At 36.1% G+C, this 20,450-nt stretch overlaps 2 protein-coding genes across 3 annotated transcripts; one reads left to right on the top strand and one right to left on the bottom strand.

Annotated features, from left to right (window-relative positions):
• The first annotated feature begins 3,843 nt into the window (after positions 1 to 3,843).
• LOC132065682 (kinesin-like protein KIN-5D) lies at positions 3,844 to 12,655 on the top strand. Its single transcript, XM_059459186.1, has 23 exons — positions 3,844 to 3,981; positions 5,283 to 5,518; positions 6,358 to 6,487; positions 7,065 to 7,220; positions 7,296 to 7,772; positions 8,026 to 8,123; positions 8,206 to 8,362; positions 8,458 to 8,527; positions 8,620 to 8,696; positions 8,791 to 8,844; positions 8,956 to 9,036; positions 9,120 to 9,231; positions 9,494 to 9,580; positions 9,685 to 9,860; positions 10,159 to 10,320; positions 10,393 to 10,500; positions 10,611 to 10,769; positions 10,862 to 10,945; positions 11,264 to 11,469; positions 11,580 to 11,681; positions 11,767 to 11,876; positions 11,948 to 12,099; positions 12,187 to 12,655. Exons 2-23 carry the CDS (start codon positions 5,346 to 5,348, stop codon positions 12,400 to 12,402), a joined length of 3,147 nt encoding a protein of 1,048 aa, XP_059315169.1. The 5' UTR covers positions 3,844 to 3,981; positions 5,283 to 5,345; the 3' UTR covers positions 12,403 to 12,655.
• Positions 12,656 to 13,346: 691 nt separating this feature from the next.
• LOC132065681 (uncharacterized) lies at positions 13,347 to 19,459 on the bottom strand. Of its 2 annotated transcripts, none has more exons than XM_059459184.1 (4): positions 19,130 to 19,459; positions 14,569 to 18,710; positions 13,792 to 14,022; positions 13,347 to 13,692 (listed from the first exon to the last, which is right to left on the bottom strand). In XM_059459184.1, exon 2 carries the CDS (start codon positions 18,629 to 18,631, stop codon positions 14,600 to 14,602), a length of 4,032 nt encoding a protein of 1,343 aa, XP_059315167.1. In that variant the 5' UTR covers positions 18,632 to 18,710; positions 19,130 to 19,459; the 3' UTR covers positions 13,347 to 13,692; positions 13,792 to 14,022; positions 14,569 to 14,599. The 2 variants fall into 2 exon arrangements, with proteins under 2 accessions (XP_059315167.1, XP_059315168.1); XM_059459185.1 differs by having other exon boundaries at positions 13,792 to 14,017.
• Between the last annotated feature and the right edge of the window lie 991 nt (positions 19,460 to 20,450).

The following is a 20,450-nucleotide window of genomic DNA, read 5'->3' as shown; positions in this document are numbered from 1 at the left end:
ATCGAATGAAATTATTATAATAGAGAATGTATCAACGAATGTGAATATGTTTAGACATATAGACTTTTATTACCAATTATGAGATCAAGCACAATTCTCCAACATGGTAAACTTTTATCGTTCTATAAGACAGGTGATGGTTTATAATAAAACACATTACAAATCATGTGATCAGACCAGTATGGATCGCTTTTTTTAAAGGCCAAACCCATCGACAAACACCTGTGGTCGTCCACTTCTTTCACGTGAGCACCTAAAGTGGCCCTTGTTCCATTTAGACACTTCAGGTGGGTCATTCCTATTCCACTTAGACATTTTTTGCACCATTATCGGAGTAAAACCAATACCAGTCGTCTCCTACGTGGATTAAGTGGCCAATTAAATTGTGCCAGCTCATTTAAATTGTGCCAACTCAATTAAATTGTGTCAACTCATTTTAATTGTAAATTCACTAATTTGTAAATTCGTGGAGTTTTGATCATTAAAAATTGGGGCTTTTGGGCTGGTTGGATATGCAATGAGGTGGCGCGGCCTTTGGTGTTGCTTTGCTCAGATAACGGTTGCAAAAAGTGTCTAAGTGGAATAGGAATGACCACCTTTTGAAGTGTTTAAATGGAACAAAGGTCACTTGATGGACTCAGTGAAAGAAGTGGATGACCACAGGTGTCTGTCGATGGGTTTGGCCTTTTTTAAAAGTTAAAAAGCCTATGTAAAAAAGCATGAGAAAAAAATATAGAAATAAACTAGCTTACTTATAAAAAGAAGGTTAAAATTAAATAAACTTCAACATAAATTTACCAGTACAATGATTGGGGATCAAATCTAGTTCGGAAAAGGGCCAAAATTATCCCTGAACTTTGAAAAATAGTTCATCCATACCCTTCGTTATACTTTAGGGCCAATTATACCCTTATAGTTATACTATGGGGTCAATTATCTACTCCTGTCTAGCTGTTGCCGCATGGCATCATCCTAGCCCTTCAAAATTATTTTACCCTCAAATAATTTTTTACTCACTAAAATAACTCAATCCGACCCGAATTTTTTTTTTTTCAGCAAAAATAATAAGGAATTTTTTTTTTTTTTTTTTTGAAAAATTATCCGTATTATTTTTCTTTGAAAAAAAAAATTCCGGCCGGATTGAGTTATTTTAGTGAGTAAAAAATTATTTGAGGGTAAAATAATTTTTGAAGAAATTAGGATATGCCACGTGGCAATGCTTAGATGTATAATAATTGACCCCATACAAGATAACCGTAAGGGTATAATTAAATAAAGTGTAACGAAGGAGTATGAATGAACTATTTTTCAAAGTTAAAGTTAATTTTGGCCCTTTTTCCGAATCTAGTCCCCATCGCTTTAATTTTTTTTTTTTTTGATTTCCCATTTGGTGTCCGATATCCGCATTGGGACCCGACTAATCCAGATTTATGCCGGGTAATCCCACATTGGGGGGCAAAACACTCCCTAACAAGGGTGACTCCGTACCCAAGGGAGCTCGAACTCGAGACCTCTTGATTAAGGATGAAGTAGTGTCAGCCACTACACCACAATCCTCGTTGGTATCGCTTTAAACTTAAAATGTCATTCAAATAATAAAACAAATCTTGAAGACATAGTAATCAATTTCTTGAATTCAAAATAATCTCAACATTATTGGATTACATTGTAATCCTTCTTTTTATTAAAATAATCATGAAATCTAGTAGTAAGACAACTGACATGCTCTGGACCCCATTGCTCCTCACATCAGCCGAACGAGGCTCCACCTGACTCACTTTAAATACAGAAAATTCCAATGCTTGAGATGTGAAATCATTATTTTTAAACTTATTTTATTTAGTCAGTACTCGGTAGAAACGATATTTAGAAAAAAAATAAAAAAAATCAGGCATCAATTAACTGGTGCAAATTTCACACTCTAAGGTTCATTAGGAGAGGGTATCAACTTAATGTACACAAATTCATCTGTTGATGGAATTTGAATTTAGATCTGCTAATCTTGGTACTTTTGCAGAATCTTACTAAAAAATGATACTCCCTCCTGGGATATTCATGGTTCGGTTTGAATCAGTTATTGATTAAAACCATAACCAAACCAATTTAGTCGGGTTTTAAATGTCTAAAACCATAACTTAGCCACTTTAAACTTATTTTATTTAGTCAGTACTCGATTTGGTTTTGGTTTTAACCAAAACCGTGAACATCCCTACTCCCTCCATCTTGATTTCTATGACGCATTTTGACTGCATGGAGTTTAAAAAAGAGAACCGACTTTAAAAAATTGTGGTTTAGATATGCTATTATAAGTGAATATCTTTTTTATATTTAGATATAATTATTAACCATCTTTATAAAAATAGAATATCTATGATTATTAATAATAAATTGTATAGATTTTGACCAAATATTTAATTTGATATTTTATATATTATATTTATGACGAGAATATTACATATGAATACATATGTGGAGTTTGATGCAACACCTCCTATCATTAAGCATTCACTGATGAAGAGATTATTTCTCATGTCATTGGAGTGGAAGACAAGAGAATATGGAAGCCGAAGACGACAATGAAAGTGCTGACGAAGAACCTTAACCTATAGTTACTTAGACTGGGTTAGAAGATTCAATGGTTCAACTCTTAGATTCCCTTCAAGGAAAGCAATTGAATACCCGTTTGCTGAAAGTTTAGACGCAAATCTTCGTAAATTCAAGTGTTATATCACCACTAAGAGATTGGATTCTATAAAACAAGCTACAGTTATAAATTTCTCCCATCCATCTTGAAAGAATTTAATTTCAAGTAGTGTGGATTTAAAACATGTGCCTTAGAGCTTAAAACTTTATACACTTCAGTAATGAATTTATTGAAATTGCATTAACTTCCTTTAATGTTTAGTTAGAGTCTTAGTGAAGCATTCATATCTTTGAGATTTAAAATTTAAATAATTTTTTTTTACAACATAAAAAATAAAAATAGATTTTATGCATATTTTTTGCATATAACAGTCAACTATTGTTTAAATAAGAATATTGTTATAGGTGTATAATAACAAAAATTTTGAACCCAATAATACTGTTATAGAAAGGTATGACGGTATCATATTCAAAACTTTCACCCTAATACGTGGCTTTCTTTTTACTAATTCCGTTCAGCACCCTAACGGACTCTATGTTAATATTCTTTTCACTTGAATTTTATAACAATTAAAAAAAATGGATTCTAGACGGAACTCTAACACCGTCATTTCTAATCTTCAAATTCCCTTCCAAAATTCAAACGCCACAGTAACAGCCACAATTCTCCTCTACCTTCCCTCTCTTACGCGCAACGCACACAACTCTTTCTGTTTTAGTTCGTTTGTCTTAGTTTTTTTAAAAAAAAATTAATAAATATTTAATTTTAACTTAACACATGGTATATTTAAGATCACAAAAATAAATAACATTTTGGCACACTCTATACATTTTAACTAGCGTTGGTTCATAGATTTTGTATCAAATTTTGAAAATTTCTCTTCAAAATACTTTCGAGTTCAAGATACGGGCTAGATCATTTTTTGTGATAAATTTCACTTTCACTCATAAAACTTTAAATTTTTTCTAGTAAGATGCATGTCCAAACACAATTTTCAAGTTTCAAAAATCACAACTTCAAAAATTCAAGTTTTCAAATTTTAACTTCATAATCTATGACCAAACAAGAGCTTAATTTAAGATCAGATAAAAGTCTTTTTTATTTTATTAAATTTCGTATCAAGTCAAAATCAGACAAATAAATTGAAATGAAGCGAATATTTTTTTAAATTTTAACCTAGAAAATCACCAAATTAATCAGATTGCCAGTCTTCCATCATCTCCGTTCACTACAGACACACTCTACATTTCTACTGACTTTCTCTCTCTCTAGAACATTCTTCATTGCTGAAATTGTCCAACCTCTCAACTGGCCGGCAACTACTTCACTCACAATAAGTATATAAACTTCCTGCATTATGCTGTTGTACTTATCTGTGATTAAATAGATTCTACTTATCCTTTTCATTCTATTTTAATTTATTTTTGCATCGGTAAGTAAATATTTGTGATTTTACTCTCTAAAATCTTGATAAAATCCACATTTTACTTCTACTTGATCCTCATTAAGCGATTTCAACTGACATAGACTTCTAATATATATTTTTTTGCTTGTACGTATCTGTGTATGCATAGATTCTACTTATCCTTTTTTTTTTTTTTTTTTTTTGTATTTTAACTTAATTTATTTCTGGTTGAATTTTTTTTCGCATCGGTAAGTCGTTTTCAAGTAAACAGTGAATTTTAAAATCTCGAGAAAATCCACATTTTACTTCTCCTTCATTATCTTTCATCGCTTTTCACTGATTTAAAGGTTTCTAGTAATATATATATATGTTGCTTGTTCTGGTATATGTATTTGACGTTTAGATTTATTTATTGATTTGTGTTACTATGATTTTTCTGCTCAGATTTGAATTTTGAACTGAGTTTGACTAAGAGAATAATAAGGTTGTGAGATTTGAAGTATATAAACTTCCTGCATTATTATTTTGTACGTATCTCTGATTGCATTGATTCTACTTATCCTTTTTTTTTTTTTTCTATTTTAATTTAATTTATTTTTGCTTGATTTTTTTTTTTCCGCATCGGTAAGTCAGTTTCGAGTAAACAGTGAATTCTAAAATATCGAGAAGATCCACATTTTATTTTTCCTTCATCGATTTCCACTGACATATAGGTTTCTAAGATATAATTGTTGCTATATTTGATTTTTAGATATATTTATTTTGTTTGTGTTATGTGATTTTTTCTGCTCAGATTTGAATTTGAACTGAGTTGCCTAAGAGAATAAGGTTGTGAGATTTGTAGTATAGTTAAGGAATGGATTCTACTTATCCTTTTTTGTATTTTAATTTATTTTTACTTGAAATTTTCGAATCGGTAAGTCGTTTTCTAGTAAATATTGAATTTTTGTTGCAGTTTTACTATCTAAAATCTCAAGAAAATCCACATTTTAAGTAGAATCCAAATATATATATTTATATGTTTGTGATATGTAATTTTTCTGCTCCAGACCCCACTTTTGGGATTAAACTGGGTATGTTGTTGTTGTTGTTGTTGTTTTTGTATGTACTTTTGATTGAATTTGAACTGAGTTGACGATGAGGTTTCTAAGATATATTTGTTGCTTGTTCTGGTATATATATTCGATTTTTAGATATATCTATTTATTTGTGATATGTGATTTTTCTGCTCAGATTTGAATTTGAACTGAGCTGACTAAGAGAATAAAGTTGTGAGATTTGAAGGATAGTTAAGGAATGGAGTCATCGCAATCGCAACAACAGAGAAGAGGCGGCGGCTTAGTTTCGATGTCGCCATCACATACGCCGCGGTCAAGTGATAAGGTGGTGAGGGATCTGCGATCGGGAGAAGGGAATGGCAAGCATGATAAAGAAAAAGGCGTTAATGTACAAGTTATTTTGCGTTGCAGGTGAGTAAAATGAATGTACTTTAGCTAGCGTTTGGCCATAGATTTTTGAAGTTGAAACTTGAAAATTTAAGTAGGCGTTTGGCCATGAAAATTAAATATTTTTCACTTTATTTGGAATTTAGAAGTTGGAGTTGTGTTTGGTTATAGTTTTTGCAAAGAATATTTGATTGTTTGAATGTACTGAAAGTGAAAAAAGTGAAAACAAGGTTTTAGGAAACTTCAAGCTGTATTTGGAATTTTCAATGGCCAAACGTTGATTTCCAAAAGAAGTGAAATAATTTTCCGGAAAAAAGTGAAAAATTCTCGTGGCGAAACGGGTAAGTTTTTGAAGTTGTGATTTTTGGAACTTGAAGTTGTGTTTGGACATGCATTTTATTTGAAAAAAATTTGAAGTTTTGCAAGTGGAAGTGAAATTTCTCTGAAAAACTGGTCTGAGCCAGTTTTTGAAACTTGAAAATATTTTGAAGATAACTTTTAAAAATCTGATCCAAAATCTATGGCCAAACGCTAGCTTAGTTGAAACTTGAAAAATTAAATTTTTGGAACTTGAAATTGTGTTTGGACATGCATTTTACTTGGAAAAAATTTAACGTTCTGTGAGGAAGTGAAATTTCACCCAAAAACTGGTCTGGGCCAGTTTTTTGGAACTTGAATTTTTTTTTGAAGATAAATATACAAAAACTAATCAAAGTTCTTGAACAAACAATGCTTTCAATTGTTTTTTGTAAATATATGTCCAAAATCTATAGCTAAACGGGAGCTAAGATTTGGTTATGTTTATTATTTACTGATTTCAATTGACAGTAGTTGATAGAATTGTTATGTTGTGAAATATGCAGGCCGTTGAGTGAGGATGAGATAAGATTGCATACACCAGTTGTGATTAACTGTAATGAGGGTAGAAGAGAAGTTTCTGCTATTCAAAACATAGCTAATAAGCAGATTGACCGAACATTTGCCTTTGATAAGGTTTGATAATTTACAGCTGATTTATCGTTTATCTGTTCACTTCAGAGAACAGATTTACAGAAAGTAATGTAGACTATACAAAAGAAAGGATTTGAAGAAATTAAGTGGTTCTGCATAAACCAGGAGGTCACGGGTTCAAGCCGTGGAAACAGCCTCTTGTAGAAATGCAGGGTAAGGTTGCGTACAATAGACCCTTGTGGTCCGGCCCTTCCCTGGATCCCCCGCATATAGGGAGCTTAGTGCACCGGGCTGCCCTTTTTTTTGCATAAATTTGGACATATTCCTAATTTCCTATAGTTTTCCTTTGATTTTTCCATAGATAAAGTGCCATTGTTCATAATTCACACAAGATTGCTTTTCGCTAAAAATGAATTTCTCAATTGCACTTTTGTCCAATGTTTTTTCAAACAAAAATCTCCTTTTCGTTATTAATCAATCACGCCTTTTGGTATTTCTTGAATGTCACTACACTTTTTATAGTTTTGTAGAAATAAAATCTCTAATTTCTTATTAATTATTTGTGCTTTTCGTATTTCTCATGAAGACCCTAACTTTATGTTGGATAATTCTGTCTCAGGTGTTTGGTCCAACATCCAAACAGAAGGACTTGTATGATTCTGCAATATGGCCAATTGTTTTTGAAGTTCTAGAGGGATATAACTGCACCATTTTTGCTTATGGGCAGACAGGAACAGGGAAAACTTATACAATGGAGGGAGGGGGAAGAAAGAAGGTTGGTGGTTGATACAAATGTGTTTGTTTCAACTAGTTGTTTCTTTGTACTAATTGTTCAAGTTTCCCTGTGTAGAATGGGGAATTTCCAAGTGATGCAGGTGTTATCCCCCGAGCTGTTAAGCAAATTTTTGAGATATTGGAAGCTCAAAATGCTGAATATAACATGAAAGTAACACATTTGGAGCTTTATAATGAGGAGATCACAGATCTTTTAGCTCCTGAGGAATGCACAAAGTATGTAGATGATAAATCCAAAAAACCAATAGCTCTGATGGAAGATGGTAAGGGCGGAGTTTTGGTTAGAGGCTTGGAAGAGGAGATTGTGTCCACTGCAAATGAAATCTATAAGATCTTGGAGAAAGGTTCAGCTAAGAGGCGTACAGCAGAGACTCTTCTTAACAAACAGAGCAGTCGTTCTCACTCTATTTTCTCTATCACAATTCACATCAAGGAATGCACTCCAGAAGGGGAAGAGATGATCAAATGTGGCAAACTGAACCTTGTAGACCTTGCTGGTTCTGAGAACATATCACGTTCTGGTGCAAGAGAGGTGAGGTGTAAACATATCCGACTGCCAAGCCATTGCATTTGGCAGTATTCTTAATGCATGTAAAAGTAGTTTAAAGAAACAATGGCATGCCCACATGCTGTTTTAGCAAGGTCACAAATTTATCTTTTATTCATGATAGCTTAATCTCTAGACATTCTGCTTTTTAAGATCTCTGTATTTTCCGTCCTTTTTCCTCGTTCAGTTGCGTTCTTCTCCACTACAGTATAATAAACCTAATTCTCTTTTGCTGCAGGGAAGAGCGAGGGAAGCTGGAGAAATCAACAAGAGTTTGCTTACACTTGGTCGTGTTATAAATGCTTTAGTTGAGCACTCTGGTCATATCCCATACAGGTCTTCTTCAATCCAGTCCTATGTTATTATAAAATGCTTCTACTTCTTACATATCCTGAGAAAGTATTGCTTTGTATGGCAGGGATAGCAAATTGACAAGATTATTGAGGGATTCTCTTGGAGGGAAAACAAAGACATGCATTATTGCGACAATATCACCATCAATTCACTGTCTGGAAGAGACACTGAGCACTTTGGATTATGCTCATCGTGCCAAAAATATAAAGAACAAACCAGAGGTCAGATTTCTGGACATGTCTTACCTAAAGAATGTCTCTTTACCTATCATCTCTGATTTAATTATCCTTCAGCTTTTCTTCTGTTGTTATTTCAGATTAACCAGAAGATGATGAAATCGGCAGTAATGAAAGATTTGTACTCCGAGATTGACCGGCTGAAGCAAGGTCTATATTGCTCTCTTCCTCTCTTTCTATATATAAATCATTGACAAATTATGTAATAACATATTTCGTGTTTCCTATTTTAATGCCGACAGAGGTGTATGCTGCAAGAGAGAAGAATGGAATTTATATACCAAGAGACCGATATCTTCAAGAAGAAGCAGAGAAGAAGGTTCAGTACTGTTTTCAGGATCCCAAGATAGGTTGCAGTCACTTGACATATGTGTTTAATACTCCTATGGTAACTTGTCTTTCTCCTCTCTCAGGCAATGTCTGAAAAGATAGAAAGGATGGAACTTGACTTCGAATCCAGGGACAAGGTGCGCAAGAGATGAAAAAATCTGGAGCATCTTTGTTTCTAGTTAAAATTGATAAATTTTGTCATAAACTGATAAATCTTAACTCATTACCATGTTGCTTTCTGCAAACAGCAATTTATGGAACTTAAGGAACTGTACAATTCTCAGCAATTGTTGACAGCAGAATTGGGTGACAAACTTGAGAAGACAGAGGTTAATGGAATTCTCTCAACTAGTTCCAGATCTTTATTGTCGGACTCTTTCTCATGGAATTTACTATACTTTGTGTCTTTCAGAAAAATCTTCAGGAAACTCAGCATACATTGGCTGATCTGGAAGAGAAACACAGGCAGGCAATTGCCACTATAAAAGAAAAGGAATTTCTGATATCTAACCTTCTAAAATCTGGTAAGCTTCATCCTCTGTGCTGGGCGAAAGGAGAATTCTTTTGGCTAGTCAATTGCCTTCAGGGGAACGTATCTATGCCGCATACCTATTATTTTAACATTTTCATCAAAGTAAAATTGGGATGTGTATAATACATTTTTCTTAAGCATTAGCAAATTTAGATGCAACCATAATCATTAGGCAGTGAATGTGAGGATTTATTTAAAATAATTTCACTTTTAGAGTTGTGCATGATATCTGGAACTATATGTTCTTCTAACAGAAAAATCACTGGTTGAGCAAGCATTTGAACTTCGAGCTGAACTGGAAAATGCTGCGTCAGACGTATCAAACTTGTTTGCCAAGATTGGTATGTACACAGTTGTTCGCTAACTCAAATACATGATGAATTTTCTTGCTAAGAAAACAATGTTGCATCAAACTCCTGCATACTGATAATGGATGAGATTTCAGAGCGCAAAGACAAAATAGAAGATGGAAACAGAGTTCTTATCCAAAAATTCCAATCCCAATTGACTCAACTGCTTGAAGTCCTGCATAAGACCGTTGCTTCTTCAACCACACAACAAGAACAACAACTCAAAGGCATGGAGGAAGACATGCAGTCCTTTGTTTATACAAAGACTGAGGTATTCTTGACTCAAATTAAAAATTAGCCTTTAGAGTGACACTCTCTACATGACATACTAGAAAATTGCATTGATGACGCCAAAGCCAAAAGGAAACAGGAATATGTAGTTTTCAGCTATTATTTGTTGCAGTACATACTAAAACAAATTTAATTAAGGGAGCATACATAATTATTTGAACCTGCTCTTTCGACACAAATAAATTACATGCTTAATAGTTGCAGTGCATCAGTTGTGTTTCGTTCTGATGGAAATTGTTCTCCTATTAAACAATATTGCTTTCTGGTCTGCTTTTCAGGCAGTGGAGGAGCTTCGAGGCCGTCTAGAGAACTTGAAAACCATGTTTGGTTCTGGTATCAAAGCCTTAGATGGTTTGGCTGGGGAACTTGATGGCAATGCTCAGTCAACCTTTGATCGTTTAAATTGTGAAGTCTCTAAACATTCTTCTTCTTTGGGAGAGGTGTGTATCTTTTGTGTTGCCTTAAGAAATTCTGAGAGGAACTTTTTTCTTATCTCCTTTTTCCTCATGTAGCTTTTTAAGGAGATTGCCTCTGAGGCTGATACGTTGGTTAATGATCTTCAAAAGAGTTTGCACGATCAGGAGGACAAACTAATTGCATTTGCACAACAACAACGTGAGGTATCATTAGTTAACTATTTGTGAAGCACGTGTATTCTTCATTGCTACTTATTTGGATCTTTCTTTTTCCTTCTCGAGTTATAGCTTATAAATTTTGGATGCCTTTATAGGCACACTGCGGGAGTATCACAATGTCAAGGTCCATTTCTCAGATTACTGGGAACTTCTTTAAGACTTTAGATATGCATGTGTCCCAGTTGGGTGAAATAGTGGAAGAAGCACAGACGGTCAGCGACCAGAAATTCTCTGAACTAGAAAAGAAGTTTGAGGTCAGTGATATCATCCACTATCATATGACTATTTATTAAACAATGTCAATATGCATTTTTAACCTCATTTTATATGGATCTCTCAATTTTAGGAGTGTGCTGCCAATGAGGAAAGGCAAATCTTGGAGAAAGTGGCAGAATTGCTAGCTGGGTCAAATGCTAGGAAGAAAAAGCTGGTAGGTCATCTAGTAATAATAAAGATGTGCATCACAATTTTTGGTGTGGCTAAGATTGCACAATTCTAAACCTGAGAAAAATGATGACAAGAATATCAACATGAGAAGTCTTGTAGGTGTTGTAGACAGATTAGGATTTGCTTTTCACTTGTGTAGTTTTATGTTTGCTTATTTTTGTAGTCAATGCTCATTAGTCAATAATTGACTTATTACATTTTCAAGCAGAAAATCCTGGATCCGGAATCACAGTCATTGAGTGACTTTGATCCACTTTAGATTGCGAAAGCTAATTGAATTTTGTATGGCTATCTGCTATAGGTTCAAACCGCTATTGATGACCTTAGAGAAAGTGCCTCCAACAGAACCAACAGACTGAAACAAGAGATGTCAACCATGCAAGATTCAACTTCTTCAGTTAAAGTCAAATGGACCGATTACATGGAAAAGGCTGAATCACACTATCTTGAAGATACTGCTGCTGTGGAAAATGGGAAGAAAGAGATGGAGGAGGTGCTACAGAATTGGTATGTAACAGCATATATTCCTCAATATCTTCGAACCAACATGGTTCTTTGCTGCCTCTAAATATATTTATCATCCTTTCTGTGTTAACCTGGAAATATGCAATATGCAGCGTGCAAAAGGCTAAATTGGGAGCAGAGCAATGGACAGATGCTCAACAGTCTTTATTAAACCTAGAGGAGAGAAATGTTGCTTTTGTTGATGAAATCGTTAGGTCAGTTGGTCCACTGACTGTTCGAGGGTTCAGTTTCATAGTTGTTATATTTTACTTGGACTGTGACTCTCGGCGTTTTCTGCAGGGGAGGAATGGATGCAAATCAAGCATTGCGTGTGAGATTTTCATCTGGCGTGTCATCTACTCTTGAAGACACTAATGCTGCTAGCAAACACCTACTCTCATCTATTGACCGTAAGCTATCAAGAGTTGCACGTTAAGAGATTAACTTTATGTCCTCCAATTAATATGATTAACACGTGCAGATTCTTTACAACTCGACCGTGATGCTTGTGCAAACCTTGATTCTACGATTGTTCCTTGTTGTGGAGAGCTGCGAGAACTAAACAGCGGACACTACCACAAGGTTGTTGAAATTACAGAATACACTGGAAAAAGTCTTTCACAAGAATACATGGTAAGGGTATTGCCTCAATTTTATGTTTAGTTTCTTAAAAAGGACTATGCTCTACGTCTATTTCAAAATTGCTTTTATTAATACTAGGTTGATGAGCCATCGTGCTCGACCCCGAGAAAGAGACCGTTTAATCTTCCAAGTGTCGAATCTATTGAAGAACTAAAAACTCCCTCTTTCGAGGAGTTGTTGAATTCGTTTTGGGACGGAAAATCCTCAAAGCTAGCAAATGGAGATGTACAGGATAATATAGAGGTAGCTCCTTCTTTACGAGATTCGAGAGTTCCCGTCACTGCTGTAAATTAGAAGAGTCCAGACTGCAGCCAATGATATATGGCAATTAAGGAGAGTTGTACATAATATATATGTCTTGAATATCCATCGTCTCACCTATACGTAGCGGATAAGTTATCCTTATTCTTTTTATTAAATTTGGTAGTTGTTGGGAAGAGTTTCATTTGTTTGAAATTCGTGTAGTTTCCGAGACTGATGGAAATATGTAATGTTTGTGTGCTGAACATGCAATATAGTTTGAAGTGTGTGGATGCGACGGTGATAAGAGTTTGTAAATTTTGTTTGTAACTTATAGTAAACGATACATGTACACACGATACATGTACACTGAAATCCCTTTTGACTCTTAACACACGATCTGGTAAGTTTGATTAGACGTCTGAGCAAATTACGATTAGACAAATTATAAATCCTGAATGCTACAACCGAACAGGAAGAGTGAGATCAATACTGTGTATTTGTTTTCTTTAAAATAAGTTCTATGGGAGCTTTTGAAGAATGGAATGCTGCTACTGTATATTATTGTTCTTCACCGTCTTATAGTTTTCCTCGTTCATCCTCAGTGGGGCAGGGGCACGACCAGGGGCGAAAGGCGTTAAAAACAAGACAAAATGTCTAAAGATATATTATATGGAGTTGACTAGTCTTAATGATGTGCAAATCAGATTATGTACTGTATTTGCATAGTTGCTTGCATCTCTAACCAAGCAGACTCAGTATTGCCGACAGTAAAGAAGCTAAAGCTTCATGATAAATCTCAAGGAGCCACTATTTATGAAGAAATAATCTTTTCAATCATTTGTTCTCGTAGATATTGTATCCACCTCTCCTTGGATTTATAACATCATACACAGTTTAGTCTCAGTGGAGCCCGGGAAAGATAGAATGTATACAGTTTCATATAGACCGACCATCTCTTTGGTTCAATGGTAAAGGTAGGACAACGTGAAATGTAGTAAATTCAAAGAATGGCATTTTCATTGTTTGATCATTTCATGCCTCAAAGATAGGAGTTGTATGAACATTATGTCATAAACTTAACGAGAGTACATAAATGTTGTAAGTGAGAGAAAAACGTGGATTTAACTATGAATGAATGCAATTAAAGGAACACGGGCATTCGGCAAAAGCTTGATCAAGAGCAAAGATCACAAGACCTACTTATCTTTATTTATCTCATCTAACTAGATATATGTACATATAAGACGAGGGAGAAGGGGCAGGGACTCTGCTGCTTCTCAATTCAGAACAGTGATTGCTTCTGCATTCTGGTATCGTATGAATATGCCACGTAAATACACACTGGAAAAAAAAAAAAAAGAACAAATGAAAAAGGTAAAGAGAAGAAGACACAAGGCATTACTAGATAAAATTAGTTGGGCAACAACAAGCAATTACAACCTTTAGTCTACATATTAGAGGCTCACCATTTTTCCCGGTTTTAACTAGAATGAATCTACATTTGAGCCGCCATTGCCAAAATACACCCTTAGCAACTAGCGTGGTAAAAAAAAAAACTGAACTGTTGAAGTGGATAAATTTCAATGAGCACAATCGGACAGTATTTTCTGTTAGAGCTATCTGATCATCAGAAATTCCTGGCTCTTCAGGGAGATAATATATAAGGCTTTTCTGCAGCAAAGACCAAATGATAAGGAGAAGAAAAGCAGTACAATTTCAACGATGGAATCCAATTTATAACTTTCTGGCTTAAATGGAGTGCCCTGTCGGTTCAATACTTCTCAAGACAGAAACAGAAAGAGAAAAACATGACAAGAGACCAGGTCAAGTTGCTAGTGTAAGCTAGAGCCTCAAGTCCCAAAAAATATGTTGAGCTTTTGTGTATATTGCACTGAAAACCGGCAGACCTTGTGCTTCAACTGAAATTACCATCAAAGTTCTCAGGGTCACTATTTTATCTATATTTCAGCATTATCGCGCTGCGTTAAAAAAATTCCCACATAAGAAATGTAAACTCACAGAGACTTCCAAATCAGACAATTACAAGTCAATGTACAGTCAACTAAACCAATCAAAAAACTAAAAGTTTAGATAAGCGGGCATAACATAATGAACAATAAATACTAGTTTACAGTTTCAGAATGGATTGGAGGAAGAAAAGGAAGATGAATGAATTGTAAAAACTAACAGGTACAAAATGTGAATGGATCAAAGTACCTGGAAGCTTCTGACAGAGCTCTTCCCACAGTCAAGCTGGTGGTTCTCCACCACATGTTTCATCATCAAAATTATCAGTAGAGTTCTGTTGACATAACAACTTATTTCCTTCTCCAGGAGTTGAGCAAAGAGTATCCCAATCCATCAGGGAAGAGCCACACTGCATAGCACCTTGTTCTGCCACATGGCTGCTCTTAATATTGTCCTCTACATGATCCTTACCATCCTCACAAGTAAGGTCTGTTCGATCCTCATCCACATTTGACGGCTCAACATTGAGATCTGAGCTCAAATCAAAACCATTTTGTTCCCCTGTCCCATGATAAGCGACGGGTACTGCTCCTTGATCAGCTGGTTCGGGAGCTTCTTTCTTTTGCCTCTTCCATTTCTTTGTAGATGAAGTACCGTCATCCTCAAAATCTTCTTCTTCTCTATCTCTATGCAAGTAAACCCAGAGCTTCTTCTCGTTATCAAACTGTACACAAGGATCACGTTCATAATGCAAACGGTCCAATGCACCACTAACAACTTGATTGACTTGAGCATCAGATACCTCTTCCACAATATACTGCGAGTCTCTGATTAAAGTACAAACATCTGCTCTAGTCCCTGTACTGCCAGGCAACCTAGCAGCCGCATCTCGCACAAGACAGAGAATCGTTACATGGGCAGGGCGATCCTTTTTAAGCATGAAGTGATCACGGGCTTTTGAAGTTGGCTTGCCACCACACCTTCTCAGAGGAGCAACTATTGATTTTTTCCCATCAATAGCAGTGTAGGAGAAGGCCCTGTCAGGAATTGAATACCTAAGGAATTCCTCCTTGCGGAAATACTCTCTGACTTCTTCGGAACTTGGGCTAATGGTACTCAGACTCTTTTGAGCTCGCAAGTCTCTGAACCTTTCCTTCTCATCAAGATTATATTGCATCAATGACAACGGAGGGTCAGGTAGACTTCCTATTTGCCGTAGCGTCTCCTGACCATTTTTCAACCAATTGGCAAACGAATCAACTAACTTGACAAGCATTTTGTGAGGAAGACCCCATGCTTCTGGAGATGTGACTTCCTCAATAGGCTCGTGATCAGATGAATCAGGGCTCACTGGACCAATCCAGGACCAACTTTTGGTGGGTTTTTCATAGACTACAAGTGGCTTCCACCCTTTTGCACCAAGCGGAGCTGTTTTGGAAGAAAATATTTTGAGTACTCCTCTAACCAAATCATGCAGAGGTTCTTGAGTCTCAAGAATACAGGGATCTCCCGGGTTTGATCTCACGCGGTTAACAATTTCCTGCACACTGAGAGAGGGGACCTTTGCTTGAGTGGAAGGAAGTGAATTATCACCATCCAACTCTGAAGGTGGTGCAACTCCACCATGCTCCTCCTTTTTTCCAGTATTTGTATCTACAGCCTCTTCTGGAAGCGAAGTAATCATTGCCATACGAACTGCTGTAAGAAGATGAACGACGGAGAATGAGAAGCCGGTATGAACTGTAGGAGTAATCAAAGTGAATGGCTTTTTTTGAGGTCGGATTTCCACATCTACTATATCTTCTTCTATCATTTCTGTAGTTGGAGATATGGGAAGTCCCATTAAAGAAGTCCATCGTTCATCCTCCATTTTACCCCGTTTCATTGAGGAATCATCTTGTCGTTGCTGGGTATCAGAATAGAGATGATCAGTATCATCTAGCTCACCCACGTACTGAACATCAGCTTTGACTTTCCGCTTCTTCATAACGGAGTTGCAACCTGTTAAATGCATGTCAGATTTTTCCTCATGATCAAAAGCACGCGTGTCAAGCATCTGACCTTTCTTTGCGAGCTTGGTAGAAACTCCATTTCTTTTAGCCGGTAACCGTGCCCGCAATGAGTCATCCTCCTGAAACTTGTGATCTTGCCTATAGTTTGCAGGCAGGATATCACGGCTAGCTTTTCCTTTATGTTTCTTCTCTCTGGTGGATGCCATGTGGTACCTTTCAGTATGGTCCCCCGGCAAAGGACCATTTTTGGCTAGCTTGTAGATTGGTTGCTCATCATCATTGTCATTGTTGTTGTCGAACTGGCCTAGACCAGAGAAATGATTTCTAACCAAATTTCTAGTGGAGAAACTATTCAAATGACCAAGATCATGCATCTTACCCATTGGTTCTGCTCCCAAGCCATGACTTCCGGTTCTCTTTGAGTGGAAAAGTTCATTGGAGTCACTCATCATCCTAGAAGAATGAAATGAACCATCACGAGCCGGTATACCGTACTTATCCTTTTGACCAAATTTAGCCTTTTTAGTATCCAATGCAGACATCAAGTTAGTGGAACCACTGGGATATGCCCACTTGCTCCTCATCAAAGGGTTATTATCCTCATCCTCATCATTTTCTGATGATTCAGATTCAGTTTCTTCGGTCTTTGCAAATACCCTTCTACCTCTGGTCCCTGACCCATCTTGTCCTCCATTCTGCATTTTCGCCCTGACTTTATCAGGGAAGGCTTTTCCCCTATAGTCTGTCTGAAACAACTTATCATTGAACTTGCGATCAGGGTATTCTTGGTCCATCTTCCACTGTTTGCCTTTTACATTCATGTTACCAAACTTATGTGATGGGTTGGTAAAATAGGTATCCTCTTGTGCTTTACTTGGCCAAAACGGTTCACTTCCGCTCGCTAGTTCCATTCCACTTGCCTTCAACGACATTTTAGGAATCCGGATTTTTCCATAATTCATCTGATCTTCAGAGCAAAACTGCGGGAGACCATCAGCATACCTATCTTTTTTCCCAAAATCATATGGGGTCCTGGCGTTGCTGGGCTTTGCAGTCAAGACCTTAATATCTGACAGCTGATTGACAGCATTGTTCCTTCCGGAGGCATAAAGATCATTCTTCAACGGCACAGGCACACCCATGAAAACATCACCGGATTCTTCCACTCGAAGCCTTTCATGCTTCTTCCCCAATTTGACAGCCCCTGCCCGTGAATAGTTTCTATCCCTCTGCACATCCACTTCGTACATCCCATCTTCCTCATCATCGCCATTCAACATATCCCTCATTGGGACAGCCATCCCAGAATCATAGCCCATTCCTTTACCATGACGAAAAGGAGGCAACGCAGAATCATAGGGCCCTGATTTAAGTTCCATTCCTTTAGTGGCAGAACCCTTTGCTCCACCTACCTTGAACGTCCCTTTTAGGTTCTGCTTTTTGTATCTGGTGGATTCGGAAGCCATTTGTCTAAGAGATGATGAATCCAAGGCTGACCCTATCCTGTATCCAGAATAACAGCCCATATTCTGCCCAAGATTTCTATCTTTTGTTCTTTTGCCCCACAAAGTATCACTGAACTCCTCTCTCTCGGATCCATCACTTTCCAGTTCTTCCATCTTCTCATACATTAAAATCTTCTCATTCTTCTTAATGTTCAACACTTGAAGCTTCTCCTCAATGCTATACCCTGGGCAACTGAGCCAAGCATCTCTTATCTGACAAAGATTACTAACAATTGCATTCTGATGGTTTCTAAGGCGGTGATAATGCTGTCGCTTCTGAAAGAAAATCAATCCTTGGCGGTAAAGTGCCACTCTTGGCTCGCATAACCCACCCTTCAACAAGTTAAACAGCTTATCAAGTGGACTTCCAAAATGCATATTAGTACCCGCAAGGAGGTCTTTCAACGTTCTCATAAATGTTTCTTGGTCCATATCAGGAAGGTACTGAACAAGATTAAACCTTTCTTCCTCAGACAACAACTCATTCCAAACATCCAACGACAACACATCACCCAACCCCGAAAGATCATACAATTCAAAGGGAATGCTACATGTTTGATCCCCAATTTGACAAAATTCCTCCTTAGATTCCCCTAACTCCAACAAATCAAAGTCATCAGAACCCGCCCCCGAGTCACAATCATCATCATCCTCGTCATTAGATTCAACTTCACCTCCGTTTCGTTTCTGAAACTCCTCATCCTCACTCGACATAGTGGTGTCCCTACTATTACGAGGAGAAAACTCGGAATCAAATCGTGATGCTACCTTAAAGCTGCTCTTTTCGATCACCATTCAACATAAAAACAATCCCCAAAACGAAACAAACCACACTCCCTCAGCAGCACTACCCTTCAAATCCAAATTCAAAACCCTAGAAAATCAATCAAACATGCAAAATTAAGAAAAATCCCAATACCCATTAAACAAAACTTCAAGATTTTAACAACCCATGTTATAAAACACAAAAATAAACACACCCATCTACAAATATACAATATAAAAATATGAACTTGCGATCAGGATATTGTTGCAAAATTCAGAAAACTACCAAATACCCATACAACAAAACTTCAAGATTTTAAAAACCCATGTCTTAAAACACAAAAAAATACAAATATACAATAAAATATGTGTAAAGAAGGAAAAAAAAAAATAGAACTTGCGATCAGGATATTCTTGCAAAATTCAGATACCCATTAAACAAAACTTCAAGAAATTCAAAACCCATGTCTTAAAACACAAAAATAAACATACCCATATAAAAATAGAGACTGAATTAGAAAAATTTACCTTGAGATGGAAATAGAAAGGAAAATAGGAGGCGAAACTCAATATTCTTATGAGGTTATAATGTGTATGGGAAAGAGAAAGGAAACCCTAAAAGAGAAGGAAGAGAGGGGGCGGTTATTATATTGTGTTATGCGGGTGTATGGTTAGAGCTACAGTGGAATTATTATTATTAGTATTAGTATTAGTACTATACAAAGGAGAAAGAAAAGGGGAAAACGAAGAAGAAGAAGAAGATGATGATGACGTGGAAGGTGGCATTGCCGTTGGATTGAGAAGTGAAAAGACAAAAAAGGACAAGTGAGGTTGAAGAAGATAGAGAGAGAGAGAGAGAGTGTGATGTGTTGGGTTGAAGAAGAAGGGTGGTGAGTTTAGTCACTGAGTTAGGAACAAGGTCGACTCGGAAAGACCCTTAAAAAAATAAAATAATAGATTGCCGCTGTGTTATTTCAGAAGCGCCCATGTATACAGAGGGTCCTTTTAGCTAATTTTCTCTATATAAAAAGGGTTAAGAGAATTTTTGGTCCAACGGGTAAATTTTGATTTTAATCTTGAGTTGAAAGATTTACGTTTTGAAGTTGTGATTTTTGAAACTTGAAATTGTGTTTGGACATATATGTTACTTAGAGTTTTTTAAAATTTTGTAAGTAGAAGTGAAGTTTCTCCTAGAAACGGGCCTAAGATAGCCTTGAAAGTATTTTGTAGATAAATTTCTAAAATATGATCAAATTTCATGACTAACAGATATTTGAAGATAGATTTTCAAAATTTGATCCAAAATCTATAGCGTAACCCTAGCTAAACCTTCAATTAGTAATCAACAATTTTGATCCCTTCGCTTTCAAATTTTCACAAATTTAACATGATTATCAATCCATTCAATTAAATTTATATTTTTACTTCATATTTAACAGTAGCATAATTTGTAAATAGTCAAATATAATATATAAGTGCTATTATCTATTTATTTATATATAAAAGCAGAGGCAGAAACACCAAAATAAGCCAAGTGTCAAAAGCAGATTAAGACATGTGTAAAATTTTAGGATAAAGTTCAAATAATTTAGGACACAACAAATTTAGCCAAGTGGCAGAAGATAAATGGATGTCTTATATTTTTAATTGAAAAGGAGGACATCCAAAAATAAAATAAAAAATTGAGACAGTTTTAATCGTGGTGTGATGCTGTGGTTAGTTACCCTTGCGGTTCAACACACATTCTGGGACACCATGTCTATGTTTATCAATAAATTTGAAATCTCAATGTGTTTCAAACAAAAAACAAAGAGGATGTGTCTTTACACTTCAAGCGTGGTGGTTAGTT

Source organism: Lycium ferocissimum, chromosome 7 (assembly GCF_029784015.1).
Source record: "Lycium ferocissimum isolate CSIRO_LF1 chromosome 7, AGI_CSIRO_Lferr_CH_V1, whole genome shotgun sequence".
NCBI lineage: Eukaryota > Viridiplantae > Streptophyta > Magnoliopsida > Solanales > Solanaceae > Lycium > Lycium ferocissimum.
Note: the sequence above shows the minus strand (reverse complement) of the source record. Positions and strands in the feature narration are given on the sequence as shown.